Source organism: Mobula hypostoma, chromosome 19 (genome assembly GCF_963921235.1).
Source record: "Mobula hypostoma chromosome 19, sMobHyp1.1, whole genome shotgun sequence".
In the NCBI taxonomy this organism is placed as follows: domain Eukaryota; kingdom Metazoa; phylum Chordata; class Chondrichthyes; order Myliobatiformes; family Myliobatidae; genus Mobula; species Mobula hypostoma.
The window spans coordinates 37,935,606-37,963,340 of record NC_086115.1 but is presented as its reverse complement, the minus strand read 5'-3'; the positions used below and the strand labels follow the sequence as shown (position 1 = coordinate 37,963,340).

The following is a 27,735-nucleotide window of genomic DNA, read 5'->3' as shown; positions in this document are numbered from 1 at the left end:
CAGATCCCCTAGTCTGCAGGTTCTTTACAATATTGATTTTGCCCTTGTAAGGTCAGCAGTTTATCCTGGGCAATGTGCTCGTCCACGTCCAAAAGCCAGCCATTCCTATCAGAAATCTGAAGCCAGTCCATCTAAGACCTTTCCACTGGTCATCAAGAACATCAGCATAGACTTGAAGGAAGGGCAGCAGCCACAGTAAGGTAGTGCTAAACAATCAAAATCCACATGCAGTGTGAATAAAAGGCAACTACTTTAGGGCATTTTTCTTTGTGGAGGTCTTGATTTTTTTAAATGTATTTTTTAATTATGTAAAAGGATTTTCATAATTTGGGCTGCATTCTTGTGCCAAGGCTTATGACAACTCCCAAGTACATAAAAAGGTGACAGTGGAACTGCTGGGATTGCAGCATACCCATGGTACTCACCTAGTAAGCTTGTTAAGGTTGGGCATTGAGAACAGCTTTAATCACTGATGGCAAGAAACAGAATCAGGTATATTATCACCCACATGTGTTGTGGAATTTGTTAACTTAGCAGCAGCAGTTCAATGCTATACAAAGAAGAAGAAAATAAGTCAATTACAGTATATGTATACTGAATAGATTAAAATTTGTGCAAAAACAAATAATATATATTTAAAAAGTGAGATAGTGTTCACAGGTCCAATATCAATTTAGGAATCAGATGGCAGTGGGGAAGAAGCTGTTCCTAAATTGTTAAATGTGTGCCTTTGGGCTTCTGTACCTTCTACCTGATGGTAACAATGAGAAAAGGGCATACCCTGGGTACTGGGGGTCCTTAATAATGGATGCTGCCTTTCTGAGACACCGTGCCTTGAAGGTGTCCTGGGTACTTTGTAGGTTAGTACACAAGATGGAGCCGACTAGATTTACAACCTTCTGCAGCTTCTTTTGATCCTGTGCAGTAGCTCCCCCATACCAGACAGTGATGTAACCTGTCCGAATGCTCTCCACGGTACATCTATAGAAGTTTTTGAGTGTATTTGTTGACATACCAGATCTCTTCAAACTCCTAATGAGGTATAGTTGCTGTCTTGCCTTCTTAGTAGCTGCATTGATATGTTGGGACCAGGTTAGGTCCTCAGAGATCTTGACACCAGGAACTTCAAACTGCTCACTCCCTCTACTTCAGATCCCTTTATGAAATAAGTGAATTAATACTCTTTGTGCCTTGCGATGAATGAGTATGACCTTCTCTATTAAGTAGATTCTAATTTTAGAATTCTGGTAGCCAGTTCAGTGTACTTGTCTGATTGTTTATAACGACAACCTCTATAGAAGAGAGTCCTGTGAGAGGCTGAAGAATAGTGATAAAGATTGCATGTTGTGGTCCGTTCTCCAGGAGCCCTCAGTTATATATGAAATTAAAAGCAACATGAATGGAGAAGGTAGTGTTGCAAGAGATTGCTTAAGGAGGATCACGTGGCAGTACAGTGATCCTACTTTATATGTGAACAGTGTGAGACATGGTCTTTTTATCTTCTTCCCCTCTATATTGTGAAATAATCAATAGGTTTATTGGCTTTCAATGCATCTCATGGAATTCCATGAGGATTTCTTCACCACTGAATGAGTCCCAAGGTGAGGTCCACAGATTCCTTGGTTAATGGTAGGGGTCCATGGTATAAAAAAAGGTTGGGAACCCCTAGTATAGAGGATATTGACTTGAAATGTTACCCATCAATGAACCTCCACCTATTTTTTTTTTGTCAATCTGATTACTGAAAATAATGATTGTCATATTTTGATCATATTGAATCCACCAGCAATTTTGATCAATGGGCCAAAATGTAAAAGCTTTTAATCCCTACTTGCAGATTGGTGCTTCTCCAGGGAAAAGTATATTTTGTGAGGAGTTCAGAATGCATTATATTTCCCGATGAATGACAACACATTTGAAGATCCTGTAGAAAGCATAAAATAATAGTTTCTCTTCAAGTATTTTAATGTCAAAAGCAGTATAGGTAAATCTGTAAAGCAGCGTAAGTGAATACAATGTTTTTGACTGTTTTGGTTGTTGCAGCTCTTGTTCGAGGGAAAAGACATGGAATGTGGAGAGAACCTCGATTTGTATGAGATCGGTGATTGAACTTCAAATCTAGTGCAATGACAGATTTTAAATTGTTACAGAAATTGCTGTATTGTTATCAATGAGAAAGCAAACATCAATAGAATATTGATAGATGGTCTGATCAGATGAGCAGAAATGGCAAAAGTTGTGCAGTTGGGGATATATAAGATGGCATGTACTTTAATTGGAAGGATATTAAGAATTGTAGAACATGGGTTCTTGGTGATCAGAAATACAGATAGTATAAATGGATAAAATGATTAAAATGAGACTACCAGTTGAGACATAGAATACAAGAGTAGGGATATTATTATCAGAATGGTATAATGGTATACTATGCCTACATATGTATTCAACGTTGTTTAGTTCTGGTCACCACCTTACAGGAAAATGTGTCACTGTGCTAGAAGTAATGCAGAGGCAATTCACAAGGATGTTGATGAGAATTTCTTCTGAGGGGAAAAAGAAGTTTTTATTTTGATCGGAGGAGGCTGAGGAATGAATTAATTATTGTTTAAAATTCAGAGGCCTAAAATGAATAATTGGAAGGAACTACTTCCTTCAAAGGGGTTAAAATTAAGTTTGGAAATGTCTCTGCACTGTGCTGTCTACTGGTTAAGTTTGTTTTCTGGTCTTCAGGATTTAAATTTCTTCTTGAATGCAGGCTGTTTTCTTTTGGATAGATTATGCATCACACCATAGTGCAGTTTCCACTGGTATACTGCAGTGCCCACTGGACTAATGCCGACAACAGCATCTTGTATTCAAGTCAGCAGCATCCTCATACTTGAGTTGCTGTTATTACTCAGCTCTGTTCAGATACTTGGAAGAGATGACATGAAAGTTTGAACTCTTAAGAATGAAGGAGCTGTGAGTGTTGCATTTACCTTGGCATTCACAAAAAGAGCTGCCTGGGCACATGTTTGGCTGTTGCTCATCTCCCGATGTCAGATTAGAGTTCTTACCGTCTTAAAAAGCCTGAACTTGCAAGCACACTGCTCATCAGAAAGATCTGCTTGTGATCTGATGTCTCTAAAGACAGTGCGCATGTTTATATGCCTTGTTCCCTGTGGTCTCTAACCCTTTGAGATGCCTGACTATCTATACTAAAACTTCTGGTGTTACCACTGAAGCACTCATTAAATTGATTGCTGAGTGCTGCTTTTTTTTCCAAAAAGAAAAGGCCCCGTGCAGGCTTAAAGACAAGCTGTGGACTTTGGGAAATGCTTGAAGACAGTTTCAAGCTACCTTGTGAGGTGTATTGATTTAAATTGAATATACCAAGAAAACCACACAGTCTTCCTAGTTTGTCCTATGGACTGATTCATGGGTGTCTTTTGGACTTGAGCTACAGTTTACATTGGAAGGGAATGAAATGTGCATTGTGCTATGATTAAACTCATTAATTGTGCATTTGACTCTTGGAAGTATGAGGTGCATCACCATGGATCACAAATGGAAAAGTACTTGGTCACTCTGCTGATCAGGGTAATTTATTCCACAAATGAGTACAAATACAGTTTGGACAAAGCTCAGTTTTTGAATCAAGCTACTGTTTATTTTTTTTAAAAGGATTTATTAATTAGACTTTTTTTTGTCAACACTTAGACTGATTGCCTACTCCTTGTATTTCCCAAAAATTCACTAGTGTTCTTTACTCGTCCCCAAACGCATCTTCAGTTTATGTTCTAAAGCATAACTTGCATTGTCCAGCATGTGTACATATGTTATTTTGCAGGGACAATATGTGCAGAGCAGGATCTTATTCTCTTGGGGGGGGGGAATACGTTTTGTGCCAAGTATGTAGTATGCTTCCCCTAAATGTTAGCCATAAGTGTATTATAATAATTTCAAACACTCCTACATTTTATAAATTGAATGTTAGAATGTTGGTTGACAACCTATTAATCTGCTTATGCAGTTATTACATTATATAGACAGAATAAATAGGACATGGAGCTGATTTGATGGAGCAGTATGTTATACTCAAATGCAGTACTTATTCCATTAAATTAAAATGACATTTCCATTAAGTATCTCAAACCTATTACTCTATAATTAAATGAACAGTAGCCATTGATTTTTTTTTCAGCTTCCTTTTCTCATTCATATTATTATTGCTTGGGGAGCAGAACTGCTCATCTTCCAATGTGATTAACATTAGGTTTGAGGACTCTTAATGCGTGCTTGTTTCGGATTGTAGCTTGTACTTTTGTTTATCAATTTATGTCAGAATGTTTGTGTGCTGCCTCTGCTTCTGTTTAAAATGACTTAAGCTTAAAAGGAAGTGACATCCCTGATGGAATCTGGTATTGAAGTGAAATGCATTAAAAGGCACTTAGATTAACTTTTGTGATTTCCTTCACATTAATGATGTATATAGGGACTTGTGATTCCTCTGTGCATCAAAAAATTAGCATAAGAGTATTAAATTGTAACAGGGCAGATTTGATTAACAAGGCCTGAGAACAAGAGGGAAATGTTTAGAAAGCTTTGATACTACTGGAGCTGTTCCTCAAAGGTAGAGTGATGCCTTCAGAAACTGAAAGGGAAAAGTCTTTTCAAGGAAACAATTGTCTAAACACAGGCGTTTTCTGCATTTTATAACCACACAACTTCATGGCATCTCATAATCCTACACAATTTTATATATATCATTTGCATTGTCGTTTATGGCTGTGCTGAATGCTTTCATTGAATTTGAATATTAGAGTAGAAAAATAAATACTACAGATGTAGTACACCTCATCACCAAAATAGTGCCTTAAACTAGGGGAACATGTCATCATAGAGAATCAGTTTATCCTCAAACTTGGCTAAAGTTTTATAAAATAGTGTCCTTTTAATATTATTGTACCTTTTCTTGTATTGAAGTGAAGAGTATATTTAGCCTTCTCCACCATTAAATAGACTTTTGCTGTTGGTATCTAAAAATAATTGGAGAAAAGCTTAAGTTTATGGGGACTTGCCTTGTTTCTCTTTTTTTCTGTTGGCTTTTTATTAATAAAATAGCATTAGGAAAGTTTCCAAGAAATTGTGTGCGATCAGCAGACTGATAAAACAGTTGGAGCAATATAATTGTTATTGTGCTGTTTCTCTGCTGTAGTAGTGTAAGTGTTCCATATACTAAAGATTATGCACTAAAATTATGCACAAGTTCATCTGTGGCACTGAAGTTAAGTAGAAAATTTAGTTTCCTAATCACTGTGCTCAGTATGTTTTTCCCACTCATTGCTGTAAAATCTTAACAAGCATGGTTTGCAACTGTGAGAAATGCAAGTCCTTTTTCTGCCTAATGCATTTAGCAAATTGATGGCCACAATGGTTAATACAGTTACGTAGATGGGTGTGTTTCAAACTAAATGCAGCATTTCTGTGAGGGTTTGAAACTAAAACTTTTGCATGTTCCAGGGGTTTTATTAAAAATACATTGATCATGAATACTTGAATTTAATTGCTGTAATAAAATCGTACATTGTCTACTTCAGAGCTGGAAGAATTTGTATACAATTCTGCTACCTATTCAAGAGTAAATCATTTTACACTTTTTACAAAGAACTTTTAATGAGGTGAATTTAAAGAAAAATCAGCTAGCACCAACTCTTGCACTGATATGAATGTTTTTGTTTGTTTCTCAATTCAATTATTTATACAGGATGCAGTAGAGGCATTTGTACATTGCTAGATTAACAGATCTGGTCTTTTGGGTCTAGTTGGAATGTCCTGCAGCTAGGTTTGCTAGAATCTTCCAGCTCTGTTTATCTGTGTTAGATTTTGCCTTCTTTCCATTTCCCATAATGTTGACGTTGTGGTGGTATGACAATGTATTGCATGTTTATAATGCCCCAAAATTCATTTTTCATTAAGTTTATATAATTGTTACATTAGATGTATTAAAATAAGCATAAACTTGTGGCATTGAAACAAAACATTAATTTTTTAGACTAGGAATATAGTTATTATTCTAGCTGTTAATTCCTTAGAGATCTAGTAACACAAATCTGTGAAACTGAATGCTGTGTAAAGGGAGAAATATAAAAAGACAAACCTTTAGTATGAAATTCACATTCTATCATTTGGAGGTAGTGGGAGTTTCTTCGTGTAGTATTTGTGTACGCATTTAAATACTGAGGTAATTTTAAAGTTGGTAATATCTAATTAAATTTGTACATTAAACCAGCGGATGACCAATTGCTACTCCTAATATCTTGGTCTTTGAGAAAGTAACATTGCCTGAAGAAATGTTTTCTTCATGCGTACCCATTCAGCATTGTGGTTGTATTCGTGTGCATACATAAATACTGTATGTATTTGATTTTTATCAGTCAGAACATCGAATACTCATGATTTTTGTCTTTCTGGTCAATAGGGGGACAAAAATCATAAGTCAACACACCTAACTGTTTATTAGTCTTTTACATCCCAAACTGAAAATTGTTTAACCTTTTGATTACCATGATAACAATTGGCCGCGATGATGAAATACTTTATATTCGCATTTACTTAACATCAACTTGCAGTCTGTTAGATGTGTAATAAAGGAAAATGAGAATATTATGTAAACTGAGGATATTTCATCTTGATGGTACAAAATACATATACATACAGTATATGTGTAGTATGTGTAACTGTATTTTGCCTTGAGCTGATTTTACTCAATGTCCTGCTTTTTCCAGGGAAAGGTAGCCCAAACTGCGTGCATGTCGGCCTGTAAGCACCTATCCACATCTATGATGCAAATGCTTCTGGATGCTGATGTGAAGCAGATAAGCATGGGAGCCATTCAGCAGTTCAATCTGGACGTAATTCAGTGTGAACGTAAGTAGAACTTGTCTGACATTAAGTGAACAAGTAATTTTAACTTTAGAAATCTAGATGAAACAAGTTAATGTTAGAACTGACTAGGAGTATACCTGCTATGAGTTGAGAAGATACAAACATAGTCAGACAAGTGACTGAGCGCATACCTTGATGCAGCATTATTAATCTAAACCTGGGGTCCACAGACCCCTTTGCTAATGTCATAGACAAAGTTGGGAATCCCTACTCTAAACTAATGTAATAACATACTGTAATTCTATATTACTCAAAATATTGCTATAAATGCAGGTAACAACTGTTTTCCTGTATTGGAGAGTTTTAAATTTTGACTTGAATCAATAGGAATGGAAAGATAAAAAATTCTTGGGGAATTTTTGTGTTTTTTTTTACTTCATGAAGTATTTTGCCCTGTTTGTCTACTTACACATTTCAGTTTCTCATTGTATTGTCCATTTATTTGCTTGTATGTGACTCTTTCAAACTGACTGTAAGCTTCCCCTTACTCTGTGGATGCTAAGGTCACTTTGACAAGCCAGAACAGTAATTGTGACTACCATGTTTGTAGTAAGTAGCATAGAGTTTCAGTATGAGAAGTATGAGCTCTGAATGAATTTTTTTTTTGAATTCGTAATGATTTTGTCTGGCCCTGAAATGAATTCTCTTGTGGGATTTGATCTTTTAAATAAGCTCCTCTTCTAAACACTAATGCAGTTCCTCTGAGGACAGTTACCCAGTGACTATCCACAATATTGACAGGTGCTGTGGTTGAAACAGACATGCAGGTAAAGTGCCCAGATGGCATTAGTTCTGTACTGTCTGTTCCTAGATGGCAAGGACCCCAGTAACACACTGTCAGTTTATTCCTTTCTCACCAAGTGTGATGTTGTAACTGCCATGAATGTAGAAGCTGTTACCATTGGTACCTCCAATATCCTAGAAGTGCAACCACCATTTATACTTTATTGTCGCCAAACAATTGATACGAGAACGTACAATCATCACAGCGATATTTGATTCTGCGCTTCCCGCTCGCTGGATTACAGATCAATAGTAAATATAAAAAATTTAAATTATAAATCATAAATAGAAAAATGAAAAGTAAAGTAGTGCAAAAAATCCGAGAGGCAGGTCCGGATATTTGGAGGGTACAGCCCAGATCCGGGTCAGGACCCGTTCAGTAGTCTTATCACAGTTGGAAAGAAGCTGTTCCCAAATCTGGCCGTATGAGTCTTCAAGCTCCTGAGCCTTCTCCCGGAGGGAAGAGGGACGAAAAGTGTGTTAGCTGGGTGGGTCGTGTCCTTGATTATCCTGGCAGCACCGACAGCGTGCGGTGTAAAGTGAGTCCATGGACGGAAGATTGGTTTATGTGATGTGCTGCGCCGTGTTCGTGATTTTCAGCTTCTTCCAGTCTTGGGCAGGACAACTTCCATACCAGGTTGTGATGCACCCTAGAAGAATGCTTTCTATGGTGCATCTATAAAAATTAGTGAGAGTTTTAGGGGACAGGCCAAATTTCTTTAGTTTTCTCAGGAAGTAAAGGCATTTCTGCCTTGCACCAACATACAGGATTTCCTTAATCACAAATGTTGTTCAATTTCAGTACCACATCTGAAAGGCACTTCATTCCCAAGAATTTGAGTCCCTGGAAAAGTCCTGGGTCCAAAATAGTTGCCATCTCAACACAAATGGCCCTTTGTGGCAAATCTTGTGAAGACTGACAGTGAGGATATCCTGTTCCAATCTATTCCTGATCATCATTCAAAAAAGTTCCTGTCAGTGATCATTGGGCCAGCATGCCCTGATCAGTGAAAAGATACGAGGCTTTATTTCCAGGTGGCCAAAGAAGACTATGGCCTAGCATAAGAGTACACGATAAGTATCCCCATTGAAACATCGAAGAGTGCAAGCTTTCTTTGTACTAAGTGCTGTTGTGGGAAACCTGATCATGGCTAAGATGGCCATATTATTCTTAGCCAGTAGATTGTGCCAACCAAAGAATCCGTACCATTGCCTGTTGGAGCCACTGGGAGGCACAAGTCACAATGATCTTAAACAAGCCAGATACTTGAAGTGATTAGTAATATGCCTACTTCAAAGCCCCTACCACTACTCTTCAGCCAGGGGTACTGCATTGAGTTTATGTCCTGGTCTTCCTTCTCCCAGTTGAAGTTCATTAGCTCAAAGCAAGAATCTGCAGTTTCATAGAGCCTGAGAAGAGGCAGGCCAGAACAGCATTGCTTTTATTCTGTTACTCGAATAGCATTAAAGGGATAGTGTGTAAACTGTGTTAATATTAGTTCAATTTGAACTGAGATTACTACTAGTTTACTCAGTTGATGCACTTGTTGAAAGGTGTGAGTTTGACAGGCTTTTTAAGCTCATCTATTTCTAATGTTTGGCTTTGATAAACGAGAGGAGTTTTTAAACACCCATTCATAGGAGACTGGTGCTTTTCATCAATATCTGTAGCTGCAGGTTCTCTCTTCTGAATGCCTTTTATGTTCTGCTTCTAAATCATTTACCATGTTTCTGTAAGGAGTCTGTGCGTTCTCCCCATGCCACATGGGCTTCCTCTGTGTGCTACGATTTTCCCCAGTATTCTAAAGGTGTACGTTGCTAATGTTGTACGTTAGTAAGTTGCTAATGTTGGCACTGGAAGCAGGGCGACACAGGCCCACAGTGCGTCCTTAGACTGTGTGGGTCGTTGATGCAGATGATCCATTTCACTGTATGTTTCAATGTATATGTGACAACTTAAAGTAATCTTTATCATCATGTTCTTGCAGGTAACTGCAGTGCATTTTGTAGATGGCACAACAGCTCTAGTGCAGTGTTGTTGAAAGGACTGAATGTTTAGGGTGGTGGATTTGATGAGTCGCATGAATAACTTTGATTGGATGATGTCAAAGGTCGAGAGATGGTAAAAGCTAGAAGGGCGTATTTAAATGGAAAGGGGGCACTGGAAGAAGGAACCATCATTGGGGAGTGAAGATTATTTGTCAAAGAAATAAGCACAGGTAGGCGGTTTAGAAGAACGGGTCAACATTGTGTCAAGCCCGAAACTCACTAAGGTGTAGTGTGAGGGGTACAAGTATGAGCCCATTACTAAGGACTGATAGCTCAGCATATAGAGGGAGAGAGCAGGAGAGATGGTAAAGCCATGATGGGGGTTGGTGCTAGAGTAAAACAGGGAAGAAAGAATAGGAGAGGTCGCTTTTGGGCATCTTCTACTTCAACTGTTCCTCATCTCAGCAAGCCTCTTGTAAGATTGCCATCCCTTGTATCAGTTTCCCTTCCCACCTTGTTCCATCTGCCCATGGTCCCTTCCCAATCCCTTCATCAGTCACTTAGCTGCCTCTTTACACCACCTCTCACCATCCTATTACCCTTTCTATTATCCTAGTATCTTCCCCCCCATACTTACATTGACAATCTTTTCTGTGTCCTTGACCTGATTTGAGGGGGTGTACTTGTCAACTTACACCTTTTATTTCTTTAGCAGATGCTCCTTGATCCACTAGCTTAACTAGCATCCTGTTCTTAATTCTAGATTTCGGCATCTGTAGTTTATTTTGTCATTTTATGTGCCCACCCAGCCATTCCATCCTTTTTTTCTTTCAAGTTCCCTTGGGGTGACTGAATTGGAGAAATTGTCAGTTCAGTGATGAGCTTATTAATGCACTGAGAGTTTGGTTAGTTTGTGGAATCTTACAAGAAAACATTCAAAAATGGCCCCTAACTGAAGCACAACTCTCAGTTGAAATAGCTGTTTCAATGCAAACAGCAGCCAGAGATGCAATTGCATTCCAGTCAGGAGTGAAAGTGAGTATGAACAAAATTGTAGCATCCAAAGAGAAACCTGACTGGCGGAACAAATTGTGGCAGGTGCTCACATACACCAGACCAATGTAGATTTAAAGGAAAAATTTGCAGAAAATGCAGCAAAGTAGGACACATACAAAGGGCATGTTGGACTACACAGGGAAGAGGAAAAGATAAAAGGTCAAGTTGCAGTTTCAAAAAGAACACTAATCTGCATGTTGATTGGAAAAAACTGATAATGATGAGAGTGACACAGGATTGGATAGCCTTGACAGCTACAGCTTAATTAGTGATCCATTTGCATGCCATATCCCCTTCGCTTGAGTCAACTGAAAGTGAATTTAATAAGGTACTGGATAATGCAACGGTGTTGAAGGGTGGCATTGGGAAAACTCACATAAAGGGTAAACTAGTGTTAAAAGTGCTGAATAAGTTTTACAAAGCCTGTCTGGTTTCTTGTACTCTCCGTGATAAAGTAGCCAGTGAGCTAGATCGCATACAGGCTGAAGGAATTCATTCCAGCCTTGCATATAGCCCATGGACAATGGCACTGGTCCCAGTAACCAAGAAGAGTGAGCTTATCAGGAGATTTTAAGGTCATGATCAATCTGGTACTGAAAGTAGATCGATAATCTCTGCCCAGGACAGATAATATCTTAGCAAACCTTTCTAGAGGGAAACACTTCAGCAAAGTAGACTTCACTAAGGCCTACCTGCAGATGGAAGAAAAGTCCAAAGTATTTCGCACCATAAACAGTCACAAAGGGCTTTATCACCATAATAGACTTATTTTTGAGCAGAGGTGATTCAAAGGGAAGCCAGAAAAGAGCGAACACTGTCTCGGGTCTACATAGCCACCCAACGTGGCTGGAATGTGCAGCAGCAACTCCAGTTCCCTCAGTTTTACCAACACTGGGATGAATTTGCCTTTGAATGGGAGCTGCCTGTGTGGGGATTGAGAGTTGTATCATCCAAGCTGAGAGCTAAAGTGTTGGAAGAGCTACGTGCCGGTCATCTAGGCATGGTCCACTTGAAAGTGTTGGCGCATAGCTCACTATGCACTGTTTGGGATGCAGAAGATGCTAAGAGCACTGCCTATCCATCTCTAGGAATGGCCTGCGCCGCCCTGGCAGTGGACTCGTGTGGATTTTACCGAACCGTTCATGGGTATATATTTCTTGGTAGTAGTCGATGCAGCTACAAAATGGCCAAAAGAGTTCCCAATTGCCTCCACTACAGCCTCGCACATTGTCGATATGCTGAGAAGCCTGTTCTGAAGGACTGGTTTCACCAAGCACTTGATCAGTGACAATGAGTCACAGTTTGTTACGGAACAGTTTCAGTCATTCCTGAAAATGAATGGAATAAGATTAGATAGATTATGAGGACACGCAGTCCTCTTTTATTGTCATTTAGTAATGCATGCATTAAGAAATGATACAATGTTTCTCCAGAATGATATCACAAAAACACATGACAAACCGACTGGAAAAACTGACAAAAAGCACATAATTATAACATATAGTTACAACAGTGCAAAGCAATACCGTAATTTGATAAAGAACAGACCATGGGCATGGTAAAAAGTCCCAAAGTCTCTCAAAAGTCCCATCATCTCACGCAGACGGTGAACCTCCAGCGCCGTAAACTTGCCGATGCAGCATCCTGGAAGCATCCGACCACAGTCCGACTCCGAGTCCGTCCGAAAACTCCGAGCCTCCGATCAGCTCTCCAACACCGAGCACTATCTCTGCCGAGCGGTTTGACCTCGGCCCCAGCAATAGGCAAAGCTGAGGATTTGGGGCCTTCTCCGGAGATTCTCGATCACACAGTAGCAGCGGCAGCGAAGCGGGCATTTCAGAAATTTCTCCAGGTGTTCCTCCGTGCTTCTCACGGCTGTCTCCATCAAATCAAGATTGTGCACGGCCCCTAGTTAACACATATGATATCATTGGGAACGGCTGCACACACTGCATCGCGCCGCCATCTTCTCCTCCCTCCTCAGACATGTTACATTTGCACATACCCAGCTACAGGTGACTTTGCAAACAGTTTGTCCAGAGTCTGAAGAATGTACTGCAAGCAATGTCAGCAGAACACACTACACTGACACTGAATATGTATATAGATTACTAGAGAGCAATATGTTACTTATTTGAATTGAGATGCATTCTGTGTTGAGTTGGAGGTTACAGCTAAGCAGGGAGAGGTGTCATTTATTTATTATTTCAGTACTATTGTAAATTTATTTAAGCATTCTTGTTTACATAATCATTAGGGGTTATGTAAGAAGTATGTAGAGTAAGTCATTACACTATCATGTTGTATGTGTGCACCCCACTAAAGAAAAGGCAAGTAAAATGAAGCAGACCTGTTCCTGGCTCCCGTGTTTTAGTTTCGATTAAGCTTTTGGAGTTGCAAAACATTACACCTCACCCTGCTATGGGCACTGGTATCATTGTTGCCCTTTTGAGCAGATGAGAGCCTAGCCTCTGACTGCAGCAATGAAAAATCGGCTATGTCCTTGAACATTCACACCAGTTGACGCAGATTTTCAGTGCCCTACTAAGTATACCGTCAGGGCCTGAAGCCTTGCAAGGGTTCACCCTCTTGAAGGATGTTGTGATGTTGGCCACCAAGAAAGATCGTGTTGTCACCAGATTTACACAGGTGTAATTTTGTTCTCCCTTTCAAACAGTGCATAAGAGGTATTGAGCTCATCTGGAGGTGAACCATCAGTCATTCATGTTAGGTTTTGCTTTGTAGTAAATAATCGCCTGCAAACCCTACCAGAGTTGATGTGCATCCGAATATGTCTCTAGCATCAACCAGAATTGTCTTTTGTATCCATAACTTGTACCTGGATGACTTGTGTAGTTCTGGATCACTGGCCTTGAATGCCACAGATTTAACCCTCTGCAGACTACAAATCTCCTGGTTCATCCATGGTCTTTAAATATTATATATCTGGCATGTTCTCAATGGCAAACACTCATGCACACAGGTCTTGAAGTCGGTGGTATATTCATTCAGACTTGAAGATGAATCCTAGAATGTTCTCCAGTCCACCAACTCAAAGCAGTCCTATAAGTGCTTCTACACCTCCATTGATCATGTCTTGGTCCTCACCACTGGTGCTGCGGTCTTTAGTCTTTGCCTATATGATAGGAGTAGAAGTACAGCCAGGTGATTAGACTTTCCATAGTGTGGAATGGCATGGAAAGCATTCCTGATGATGGTATAACAGTGGTTAAGTGTGTTGCCTCCTCTGGTTCCACAGGTAATATGTTGGTGGTAGTTGTTCAGAGACTTCTTTAAGCTGGCCTGGTTGAAATCTCTTGCAGTAATGGGGAAGGCATCAGTGTGCACAGTTTCGTGCCTGCTGATATGTTGGTTAGTTCCCACCATTGCCTGCCTGATGTTGTCCTGAGGTGGATTGTACACCACTACCAGGATGATGGTGGAAAACTGTTAGGGTTAATGAGTTGTAGGCATGCTCTGTTGACTCTGGAAGCGTAGCAATATTTGCCCAACACCATCTTCACTGACGATGCAAAATGACACATGTTACTATGTACATGTAACAAATAAAGCTAATAGACAATAGGTGCAGGAGTAGGCCATTTGGCCCTTCGAGCCAGCGCCGCCATTCACTGTGATCATGGCTGATCATCCACAATCAGTATCCAGTTGCTGCCTTATCCCCATAACCTTTGATTCTGTTATCTTTAAGAGCTCTATCCATCTCTTTCTTGAAAGCATCCAGAGACTTGGCCTCCACGGCCTTCTGGGGCAGAGCATTCCACATATCCACCACTCTCTGGGTGAAAAAGTTTTACCTCAACTCTGTTCTAAATGGCCTACCCCTTATTCTTAAACTGTGGCCCCTGGTTCTGGACTCACCCATCAGCGGGAACATGCTTCCTGCCTCCAGCGTGTCCAATCCCTTAATAATCTTATATGTTTCAATCAGATCCCCTCTCATCCTTCTACGTTCCAGTGTATACAAGCCCAGTCGCTCCAATCTTTCAACGTATGACAGTCCCGCCATCCCAGGAATTAACTTTGTGAACCTACGCTGCACTCCCTCAATAGCAAGAATGTCCTTCCTCAAATTTGGAGACCAAAACTGCACACAGTACTCCAGGTGTGGTCTCACTAGGGCTCTGTACAGCTACAGAAGGACTTCTTTGCTCCTATACTCAATTCCCCTTGTTATGAGGGCCAGCATGCCATTAGCTTTCTTCACTGCCTGCTGTACTTGCATGCTTTCAGTAACTGATGTACAAGAACACCTAGATCTCATTGTACTTCCCCTTTTCCTAACTTGACTCCATTTAGATAATAATCTGCCTTCCTGTTCTTACCACCAAAGTGTATAACCTCACACTTATCCACATTAAACTGCATCTGCCATGCATCTGCCCACTCACCCAGCCTGTCCAAGTCACCCTGCATTCTGATAACATCTTCCTCACATTTCACACTGCTACCCAGCTTTGTGTCATCTGCAAATTTGCTAATGTTACTTTTAATCCCTTCATCTAAATCATTAATGTATATTGTAAACAGCTGCAGTCCCAGCACCGAATCCTGCGGTACCCCGCTGGTCACCGCCTGCCATTCCGAAAGGGAGCCGTTAATCGCTACTCTTTGTTTCCTGTCAGCCAGCCAATTTTCAGTCCATGTCAGTACTCTGCCCCCAATACCATGTGCGCTAATTTTGCCCACGAATCTCCTATGTGGGACTTTATCAAAGGCTTTCTGAAAGTCCAGGTACACTACATCTACTGGCTCCCTCTTCTCCATTTTCATGGTTACATCCTCAAAAATTCCAGAAGATTAGTCAAGCACGATTTCCCCTTCGTAAATCCATGCTGACTCGGATCGATCCTGTTACTGCTATCCAGATGTGTCGTAATGTCATCTTTTATAATTGACTCCAACATCTTTCCCACCACTGACATCAGGCTAACCAGTCTATAATTCCCTGTTTTCTCCCTCCCTCCTTTAAAATCTTTAATTTTTAATAGTCCCGCACAGTCCATGATGCTGTCTTCCCTGGGAGGTCAGTTGCCAGCTCACCAGCAAGGCTCAGGGCCTTTCCCATTGAGTGACTGTCAGCTGATGAGTATCTGTCACCAGCCATGCCAGCTATCAAAGCTGCTGTTCAAATTGAATGTTAAAATGTTTTTGACATTCATAACATTGAAAATCATCCAGCACCACTCAGAATGCTGTGCTGAATTATGCTTAACTGGCTAATAGCTAATTCATGTCTTGGATGTCTTGGATGTCTTGGATTGAAACCCCAAAACATCCAGAAGGTCAAATGCCACACTCATCCCTTACAACTTGCCTCTTAGCTTTACTGCAGGGAGTTTGGATAAAAAATGGTTCCCTTTTAAATTTTTTAAAAATTTGCAGGCGCATGAGTTACTTTAGTGTTTTAATATTTTTTGTTTTAAATATTTCTTTCATTTTAAATTTGTTTTTAAATGTCTCTGCCAATCAGAATCATTCAAATTGTCCCAAAGCCTTTGAAAGTGACTACGCCCTACACCGTAGCGAGCATGCGTAGTTGTGTCTGCGTCGCTCTGCAATTCACCGCCAAAAAGCTAGTTGCGGTGTGGTTTCTATGCCACTGTGTTGAGTTTCTTCGTGAGAGACATTGACAAGGAAATGCATTTCAAATATTTTCGGATGTCAGCAGGTAGATTTGACGATTTGGTTCATCGTCTCCAACCATTTATTTCGCATCAGTGTACAGACATGGCGGAGATAAGCAACCGGAGATGCGTAGGAGGAAATGCGATGCTACCAAGCGGACCAATCACAGTTGTTGCAGTCTGCGTTGCCGCAACATATGAGTTATATTTTTGGGGAGGTGCACATCACCCTGCGGTGTACATTTGACACAGAAGTATAAATTGGGCTTTAGTCATCCTCAGAACTCAGTTCACTTTGTAGATGGTGTCCAAAAGCATTCCCAATATTTTTGAGTGTGTATTAAGAATAAGTAAGTCCATACAAGCCTGGACTTCAGGTGGCAAATCTAGGCAAAATGGTAGTTCCAGGATGATCTGGTCCATTTAGGCTTTTGCTTTTTTTTAAAGTTTGGAGTACAACCTTAAAATCACACTGGAAGCAATTTTTAAAATTTTTAAAATTTACTTAAATTCACTCCTCTTTAGTAGTTGATTTCTCCAATTCATTTTCATAAGCCTGTTGCCAAGTTAACCCAGCAAACCTTCAGCAGGCAAATCTCTCAGCCTGAGACTTGGGAAATCTGTGGAAGTTTTTCTTTTTGACTCCATGAGGTGCAGGTGTCCTAGAGCCAAAGCTCCACTGAGTCTGAAGACACGCTTTGCTCATGAATAGCCCATTTATGGACACATTGTGAAAGATCATCCTAATGTTTATGTTCAGAAAGGCTATTAATTTTGTATTTGCAATTGTACTATTCCTCTTTGAAATCATGAGCAAAGATTGCCTTTCTTTGTGCAGAGAAAATCAAACCTGAAATGTAAATCTGGGTGTTCATGCTGCTTTCAGTGATTCATGAGTCTGAAAAAAAATTTGCGGGTATAAAGATGTGTACAAGCTGCTGACATCTTTTGTCATCATATCTTCAGAACAAATGTGTTGAATTTGTATAGTGCATTTGTAGATTTTTTTCAGTATTTGATGCAATATCTGTTCTGTTTATATATTGAACAATACCTTGCAAACTATGTGAAATTGCTATTGGAAAATATCTTTCAATTTAATTTTGCTTAAAGGAACCCTTTTTAGTCATTTGTTTTATATTTTCAAAATTGAATTGGTAAAATTTTGAATTCAGACCATCAGCACAGTAACCAGTTAAAACTTTGTACATTTATGGCTACTGTAGGATGTACATTCCAGTCGTCACCGTGCTGTCTGTGATTTATGTTTGAACTTAACGCCCTCCTCCAGTCTTTTTGTATGATGTTTTCAGGATTAATGATCACAGCAGTGACATTTCCATTAGCACCCTGTGTGTGCAAATAACTCACAAGTGGCAGCTAGCTTCCTTTACTGTAATTGATAAATGCGCTTAAGGGTTTAACGTGCATGGGTGGAACGGCATCTACTGAGAAGTCAAGTAATATCTGAATGTCAGCTGGGTTCAAAACTAACGCCTTCTTTGTAAACAATTATTACACAAGTCAACCTCAAATGCAGAAGCTTAATCTGTGCTGTTTTCATTCCCAGAAACAAATTTAAAAACACTCAATTTAGTTTATCATTCCACTTTTTCACAAAGTTGCAGCTTGTGTGTATGGCCAGAAAATTTTTCGTAAAGGTAGTGTTTTATTAATTTATTTATTTGGCACTGTGCATCTGAATTTATTCAGGTGGCGAAGTACATGCCCAACATGTATTTGGACATGGCCGGCTTCAAATAATTTAGCACATACATGGCTTACAAAATGTGTAGACCACTTATGCAGTTAAGTCTGATTCAGTATAATGTAAAGGTAATGAAAAGTTTATCCTTTCCATTACCATGGAGTTTGATGCTGTGACCCTCTTTCCGGTTAAGTTCACTTTAAATTTTTGATTTGCCTGTCCTTCCAACATTTATGGCTCAGCTCCTCTTTGCTGCGAACCTCCATATTGAACAAGACCCTGACATCATCTGTTATTAAACAAAATCAAAATTTATTTCCCACCCCAGCCCATCTAATTGTACTGAATCACAGGCATCCAATCATGACTTTGATATTCTCCTTCACGATTATGACCCTGATCTTACTACTTTTCCCCACTCCTCCCACCCCCACCCAACAGACTTCATTAATCCTCCCCTTTGACTGTTCTGATCCAGGATCCATGCCAAATCCACCACTGACTCTGGAATAGCTATATGCACAACAGAGTATTGCAGCAGAGCCTCCCTGCAAAGAAACAATTGATTCGCAACACCTGTGCATGCAGCAGTTTCTGTTCCATTTTTGTTAAAGGAACAAATTTCAGTATTTATTTTGAAATGCAGTTCTTGGTCTCAGATTCTTTATCAATCTTCAGGGCAGTGGATAATCCACACTTTCTCCTCACACCAGAGAAAATGGCATTTATTCGCAGTCAAATGTTGGCTCCTGTTGAGAACAACAATTGTGTGGAATGATATCGCAAAGCACAAATTTCCACTGAAATATTGGTCTACAAAAGTAGTTGAGTAAATATATAAATCTGAACCGGAGGATGAATATCCTGGCGGGTTTATTTTATATAGACCAACGAAGGAGAGTTTAAACTAGCTAAGAGAGGAGGTAGAGTTGTACTATTCATTGGTGAAAGCATCACAGTGGTACTGGGGGGAAATGTCAAGCAAAGCCATATGGTAGAACTTGAAAATAAAAAGGTGGGGTGATCACTTTTAGATTATACAATAGGCCCCTCAAAACTTGGTAGGGATTATAAAAAGTGCACTGAAATTGCATATAGGTGTAGGAATAAGTGGTTTAACACTAAGTAATTTTAATTTCCTTAATTTTGACTGGAACTGCTGTTGTGCTAAGGGATTCAAAGGGGCAGAGTTTAAGTGTGTCCAGGAAAGCCAAGTGTAGATTGTCATGCTATGGCATGTGCTACACTCAATCTCCTCTTGAAAATGAGGTTGTGCAAGTGGGTGATGTCGCTGAGGGAGCATTTTGAGTACACTGACCATATTTGTATTAGTTTCAAGATAAATATTGGGGGGAAAAAAACTAGACTGAAACTCGAGTTACTCCAAAATTGAAGGAGGCATAATCTTGATGGTATTACACAGAAATTCAGAGTTGATTTGGGAGAGGCTGTTGGCAAAAGGACACCTGGCAAGTGAGAGGCTTTTAAAAGTAAGATGGGCAATGTTCAGGGCCAGCATGTTCCAATTGGAGTTTAAAGCAAGGCTGGCAAGATCAGGAAACCCTAGTAGATGAAGTGTATTGAGGCTCTGCTCAGTTTTATTTTTAAAGAAGCTTATGTCAGGTATAGGCAAATAGGATCAAGCTGGTCCTTTGAATAGCATAAAGGATTTAAGAGTACACTTAAAATGGAAATTAAGAGGATATAAATGGGGCATGAGATATCTCTAACCTGGTGTGTATTGAATTAGATATCCCTAGTAGATGTGCTGAAGGAAAATCTTAAAAGATTTTCTGAAGTATATTAGGAGCAAAAGGTAACTAGGGAGAGAGGTCACCTTAGATCACCTAGAGGATACAAACACCTTTCTCAGGATGCTGTTTGTTGACTATAGCTCACTGTTTAACACCATCATTCCCACAATCCTGATTGAGAAGTTGCAGAACCTGGGCCTCTGCACCTCTCTCTGCAATTGAATCTTTGACCTCCTAACCGGAAGACCACGATCTGTGCGGATTGGTAGTAACATCTCCTTGTTGAAGATCAACACTGGCACACCTCAGGTGTGTGCTTAGCCCACTACTCTACCCTCTGTACCCATGACTGTGTGGCTAGGTATAGCTCAATAGCTCAAGTACTATCAATAAATTTGCTGATGATACAACCATTGTTAGTAGAATCTCAGATGGAGATGAGAGGGTATGCAGGAGCAAGATATACCAGCTAGTTGGGTGGTGTCACAGCAACAAACTTGCACTCATTATCAACAAGTTGAAAGAGCTGATTGTGGACTTTAAGAAGGGTAAGATGAGGGAACATGAACCAATCCTTATAGAGGGATCAGAAGTGGGGAGAGTGAGCAAGTTCCATGGTGTCAAGATCTCTGAGGATCTAACCTGGTTCCAACATACTGATGCAGCTATAAAGGAGACAAAACAGCGGGTATATTTCAGGAGGAGTTTGAGATTTGGTTTGTCAACTAAAGCACTGAAACTTCTATAGAGATACTGTGGAGAGCATTCTGACAGGCTGCGTCACTGAATGATATTGGGGCTGTTTGTTGTGGGCTACTGCATAGGACCAAAAGAAGCTACAGAAAGTTTGTAAAATTAGTCAGTTCCATCTTGGGTACTAGCCTCCGTAGTACCCAAGACACCTTCAAGGAGCAGTGTCTCAGAAAGGCAATGCCCATTATTAAGGACCCCCATCACCCTGGACATGCCCTCTTCTCATTGTTACCATCAGGAAGGAGGTACAGAAGCCTGAAGGCGCACACTCAGCAATCAGGAACAGCATGTTCCTCTCTGCCATAAGATTCCTAAATGGATATTGAACCCATGAACACTACCTCTCTTTTTAATGCATTATTTGTTTTTGCACTATTTTTATCTATATATTTGATTTATTTTTCCTTTCTATATTATCATGTATTGCATTGAATTGCTGCTAAGTTAACAAATTTCACAACACATGCTGGTGATGATAAACCTGATTTTGAAGTAGGCCCCTTAAGGAACACCATGTTGATCATTGTGTGCAGCCATGAGAAATGAGTGAGATCCTTAATATTACTTACCTATAATTACTGTGGAGAAGGATATGAAAGTTAGTTACCTATGAAGGAAGTGGTCTTGGTAGACTTGAAATGCAAAAATGTGGATAAATCTGCACAGCCCGACCAGGTGTATCTTAGGACATCGTGGGAAATAAGGATATTGCTGGTGACGTGGCAGAAGTTTTTGACCTTTTGTTGGCCATGATTGAGATACCAGAAATCTGGAGAATAGCTGATGTTGTACCTCTTTTTAAAAAGGTGCAAGTAAAGTTCAGGGAACTACAAGTTGGCAGGCCTTGTAGGTAGGAAAGTTAATGGGAGGTGTCTGAAAAACAGGATTTATTTGTGTTTGAAAAGGCACAGTCAGCTTGGCTTTGTTCATTGGGATTATGTTTCATAAATTTATTTTTTAATGGAGGTAATCAAGAGACCTTATAAGGGCTAGGCAGTGGGTTTTGTCTATTTCGATAACTTTAAGTTCCTGTATGACTAAATGTTCCACAACTTGTATCAACCATGGTTTCTTCACCCTACCATCTTTTCCTTGCCTCAACAAGTCAATCCTTTCCCTGCCATCAACGAGAAGCCCATGCAAGGGCTCCCTAAACTACCTCCACACTTCGGTTGTGCATTTTCCTGAGTACACTAAGCATGGTTAATGTAACACTTGCAGCACCAGTAACCTGGGTTCAGTCCGCTGCTGTCTGAGTTTGTATGTTCTCCATGTGACCACACGGGTTTCCTCATGTAAGTTAATTGGGCAACATGGGCTCATTAGGCTAGATGAGCCTGTCCATGCTGTATCTGTAAATAAATATTTCAAATTTACACTCTAAAGTTCCTACCTAATAGCATCATAATTTGCCCTGCCCAAATTAAATACTTTCCCATATAATTCGCTCCTTTCTCTATCCAAGGCAAGTTTATTTGTATAACACTTTTCAAACATGCAATTCAAAGTGCTTTACATAAGAACAAGATATAAAAATCAAACATCAAATTTCAGACAGTATATGAGAATAAAATCACACAAAAATAGATATGATAAATAGAAGTTACAGTGCGGGAGATTCTAATTGAAAGCTACAGTGAAAAGAAAAGTTTTAAGCTTCAGTTTAAAAGAGCTTAAAGTTGGGGCGGACTTCAGATCACCTGGAAGGTTATTCCAGATATATGGAGCATAGTAACTAAAAGCTGCTTCACCATGTTTAGTTTTGACCTTGGGGACGGTAAGCAAACCCACTCCAGATGACCTGAGAGCTTAGGAAGGTTCATAATGCAGTAAGAGATCGGAGATGTATTTTGGCCCTAGACCATTCAGTGCTTTATAAACCAAAGTAATATTTTAAAGTCAATCCTCTGGACAGGAAGCCAGTGTAGTGATCTGAGAACTGGAGTGATATGTTCTTCTTTCTTGGTCTTAGTGAAGACTCTTGCAGCGATGTTCTGAATGTGCTGCAACTGTCTGAGGGATTTTTTTTACAGAGACCTGTGAAAACGACATTAAAGTAGTCAATCCTACTAAAAATAAATGCATGAATGAGTTTTTCTAGATCTTGCTGAGACAAAGCCCTTTAACTCTCACTACATTTTAAAGTTGGTACTAGGCTGCCTTTGTAATTGTCTTAATGTGGCAGTCAAAATTTAAATCAGTGTCCATCACAACACCAAGGTTTCTGGCCTGTGATGACAGGGATTCTAAGTGAGCACTGACCTTTAATTGGTCTTTTATTGGCACCAAAAACAATTATTTCAGTTTTCTTTGTTTTGACTCATCCAATCATTGAGGATTTGTTCAAGCCTATGCAGGGATACTCTAGCTAAGGCTATGGCAAAGATCAGGGAGTTGTGGTCACTGCATATACTCACCCACTGAGAGACCTGACCAGTATGACTTCATCTCTAATAGGCCTGACTACAGATCTCAATACATGAGATCCAGAATAAGGTAACCAATTGGGTACAAAATTGGTTTGGTGGTAGAAGTCATGGGGTAGTAGTGAAGGGTTGTTTTACAGATAGGATACCTGTAAGCATGGTGTGCTACAGGGATTGGTGTTGGGTCCTTTATTATTCATCAAATATTAGTAATTTTGGAAGATAATTCAGATAGCTTGATTAGTAAGTCTGTAAATGACACCAAAATTGTTGACATAGTGGACAGTGAAGAAGATGGTTTAAGGTTACAAAAGGATAGATCAGCTGGGAAAGTGGGCAAGTTGCATTTAACTGAGATGGGTGTGGAGAGATTTATTCTGGAAAATGAATCAAGCTGGGATATAGTGAATGGCAGGGGCCTAGAGAGCGTTATTGAGCAACAACACTTTGGGGGGGGGGGGGAAGACATGTAGATCCATGAAAGTGGCAACGTGTGGATAGAGTGGCGGTGAATGATATGGGATGCTTCCCTACATTGGACGTAGGAGCAGCAAACAATTTGCTGGAAGAACTCAGGAGTCAAACAGCATTTGTGGGGGAAATGAGCTGAGGGAGGGGGAAATTGACCTCTTCTCCCTGCTCCTCACAGATGCTGTTAAGCCCACTGTTTTTCCAGCTTTTGTTTGTTGATCCATAATTTCAACCTGCTGTCTGTGTCTGCATTGATTATAGGAATACGTTGCAGTTGTACAAGTTGTTGGTTAGCTTGCACTTGGAGCATTGTGTGCAGTTCTGGCCACGACATTATAGGAAGAATGTGGTTGAGCTAGAGAAGGTACAGAAAATGTTCTCAGGAATGTTGCTGGATTGGGGTTTGACTTGAGTGATTGGTTAGGTTCTAGCTTTCCCTAAAGCAGAGGAGACCAAGGAGTGACCCTATAGACGTTTATAAAATTGAGGTGTATAGATGGTACAAAATCAGTTTGGTTGTTTGCTTGTTTTTTGCAGGAGGTTAAGTCTAAAACTAGAGGATATGTGTTTTTAAGGTGAGAGGGTAAAGACTTAAAGAGATCTGAGGGGCAAGTTTTTCTACACAGGCTGATTAGGTATATTGAACAAGCTGCTGGAGAAGGTGGTAGAGGCAGGTACAGTTACAACACTTAAGACGTATTTGGATGCATACTTTGATGGGAAAGGTATGGAGGGATATGGACAAAATTTAAGTAAATGGGATTACCATTGATGGACAATTTGGGTTGAAAGGCTGGTTTCCATACTGTGTAACTATAAATACCTTGAGATGCAAGAGACTGCAGAAGCTGGAATCTAGAGCAACAAACAATATTGTATGTATTCATTGGGTCAGGTAGCATCAGTTGAGGGAAATGTACCGTTGACATCTTGGGTCTGGATCCTTCATCTGGAATCCAGTAGTCCAGATGAAAGATCTTGACACAAAACCTTAGTGGTTAGTGCAACACTCGTATGGCTTGAGGTGTTGGAGTTCACAGTTTAATTCCTACATCATCTGTAAGGAGTTTGTACATTCCTCCCTGTGAATGTGTGGGTTTCCTCTGGGTGCTCTGGTTTCCTCCCATATTCTAAAGACGTGCCGGTTAGTAGGTTAATTGATTATTGCAAATTGTCCTGTAATGAGGCTAGGGTTGCCGGGCGGAAGGACCTGATACATGCTGTATCGCTGATTAACTAACTTCATTTGTCCATTTGTTCCTCCTGCATTTTATTTGTTGCTCAATAAATAAGTAGTCTGGTTCTGAATTGTACAGTATAAATGTTAGGATATCTGGTCCAGTGCTCATTGTCATTAAGCCATTGTCCATGTTGCTTTTTTGGTACAGATTGGTACAAGTAGTCTGAGACCATAGGTAAGACAACTTTTTGACTTTCATTAGCAAGGTCAAGAGTGACACTGAGGAACTTGCTGCCTTGTGGGAACCATCCTTGTTTACGTATCAAGCAACAACAATGCTGAAGGTGAACAGCAATTACCACAGAAGTAGTCTAGGTAATGCACAGTTAATGTGTCCCTTTGAAATTTTCACAACAACATAGCTTGTCCTGCTTTTGTAATCCATCTGTGTGCCAGATAAAACACATGGTTCTGCTTCATGGGTGCACTAAACCAAAAGTCACTTACCTCAGGTTAAGTTGCATTATTGTTAATCAATTCCTGTTTAGTTTCATGTGGTTCTTTATATTGCCGCCAAGTTATTTAGTGCTCATTTCCTTCAATTGCTGTACACTGACAATAATCTTAACACCTGAGAGGGTGAGATATTTGGTATTTCCCTTTTCCTTTGAACAAAGGATGTATCTTTTCCATCTCTTAATACTCTCATAACTGTGTGATCCTTTCTGATTGCATTTATGTCTATCTTTAATTAGGGTGTTTTTCCAGATTCAAGAAGACCTATCTTTTGATGTATAAATGAAATTCATACTTTTTTGTATTCATGTAGCTTTTTTCAAATTATTAGTATGGATATTTAAGCAAACATACTTTCAATCTTGGTTCAAGAATTTTGTTTGAAAGAATAAATCCACATTACTATGTATTAGTACAAAGCAACACCTTAATTTGACGTTGTGAAAAATGTCACCTCCTTTTGAACTGCTCAGCACCCTTGACTGTAGAATCTAAAAGTTAACCAAAACTGATTTGACTCTTAGGAAAATATAGAACAGATCTGAATTATATGCCAGTGGTTCTATACTAGTTTTATTTTCATCAGTTCTCAAAACTACAGGTACTACATCCTCCTATTCTAGCTTAGGTCCCCATTCCAGCCCTGATGAAGGGTCTTGACCCAAAATGTTGACTGCTTATTCCCCTCCATAGAAGCTGACTGGCTGAGTTCCTCACACATTTTATGTGTGCCTTTGCAAAAATCAAATCGTGCTCAAGGCTGGTTAGATGACTTGTCAAATTTACACTCAGTAATCACTTTCTTAGGTACGCCTCATTAATGCAAATACCTGATCAGCCAATCGTGTGGCAGCAACTTAATGCATAAAAGCATGCAGACATGGTCAGAAGGTTCAGTTTTTGTTAGACAAAACATCAGAACGGGGTAGAGAAGTGAGCTAAGTACCTCTGACTATGGAATTATTGTTGGTGCCAGACGATGTGGTTTGAGTATCTCAGACACTGCTGATCTCCTGGGATTTTCATGCACAATGGTCTCTAGAGCTTAAAGAGAATGGCGCAAAAAACATCCAGTGAGTAGCAGTTCTATGGGTAAAAATGCCTTGTTATTGAGAGGGGTCAGAGGAGAATGGCTGGACTGGTTCCAGCTGACAGGAAGGCGACAGTAACTCAAATAACCATATGTTACAACAGTGGTGTTTAGAAGAGTATCTCTGAACACACAGCATGCTGAATCTTGAAGTGAATGGGCTACAGCAGCAAAAGGCCATGAACGTGCTTTAGTGTGGCCACTTTATTAGGTACAGAAGGTACCTAATAAAAAGGCTACTGACTGTATACAATATTGATCTTATCAGTGTGGAAAGTTGGAGGTCCATTCCATAAATTTTTCAACTATTTTAGATGACTATTAAATTAATTTGTACGTTTAGAAATACTGGGTTAGCCTATGTACTTCCACCAAAATGTGTGTTAAATTAGCAGCAGTTGAAGCCATTTTGCATTTGCCATGCATGCCTTGCAGCTGGAGTGTATCCTCACTGTAAAGAATACTTTCCCTTCATTGCGATTATTACTTGGTCAGCCTCCAGCAGTGTAGAGAATTTGATTTGTAGAAGAAAGGAAGATTACCTGTTTTACTGGGAATGTTGTCTTTTTCTCTCCGGGGCACCTTCCACAAGCACCAAAACTTCCACCCAGCTGTCCCTCGGATCTTAACGGGAATGCAAATAATGGATCTGTCTTATTCAGGAAATGCCTTGGGATAAAGACAAATTGAGCTTCAGGCCAGAGCTCATGTTGAATATTATGTAAAAGTCAGTAGGGTCACATGGGTGCATCACTATCATCATGACATTGCAATATGTTTTGAGAGAAGGTTTCCCTTAGTATGATTATTTTCTAGCCAATCCATGGTTTAAAGGAGTCTGGGGAAAAGGTTGAGAGAAAATTCAATTTACAGGTCGTCATTTTAAAATGAAAATAATTACATGTGACTTAAAATAAATGATGCAGCATGGAAGCAAAAGATGCTCTTAATTCCAAGGGGCTTAATGTGCATATTTCTTCTATAGGCACCATTCTTTAAATTGGTATCATGGCTTTTTATCAGAACAGATAGTTCAATTTCCAACCTTCTATGGATTATAATGGTGTGAAAGGAAAGTGTTTCAGTAGCCTCTAATTGTGGGATTTCCAATTGGTCAAGCTTTCTTTTCTTTCAGTCATTTTAACTACCTTTCTTAAATGTCTTATATTAAATTATCAGAAATGTCTTGCATGGCAAGAACAGACATACCAGTTAAGTACAGATTGTAGTGCTTAGAGCATTCCACCTGTTGTCTGCAAGTTAAGCAAGTTCCCACCCTACTGTCTGTCTTTAATTGCAGTTTGGCTAGAGGTAGCATTTTTATTGAGCAGATGCTATAACAAAGCAGATGTTTAAAAAATATGTTGACAGCCATGGAATTGGTATTTTCTTAAAATGCTTTTGTAGTCATTCACCCTGTGGACCAGAAATTGA

At 39.7% G+C, this 27,735-nt stretch overlaps 1 protein-coding gene across 4 annotated transcripts in view; it reads left to right on the top strand.

The window, feature by feature from the left end:
- LOC134358975 (exocyst complex component 6-like) overlaps positions 1–27,735 on the top strand; it is a 194,539-nt gene that overhangs the window by 115,867 nt on the left and 50,937 nt on the right. For all 4 annotated transcript variants that reach the window (XM_063071718.1, XM_063071716.1, XM_063071717.1 and 1 more), the window contains one exon: positions 6,768–6,909. In XM_063071718.1, coding sequence (XP_062927788.1) covers positions 6,768–6,909 — 142 coding nt within the window. The remainder of the gene's footprint in view (positions 1–6,767; positions 6,910–27,735) is intronic.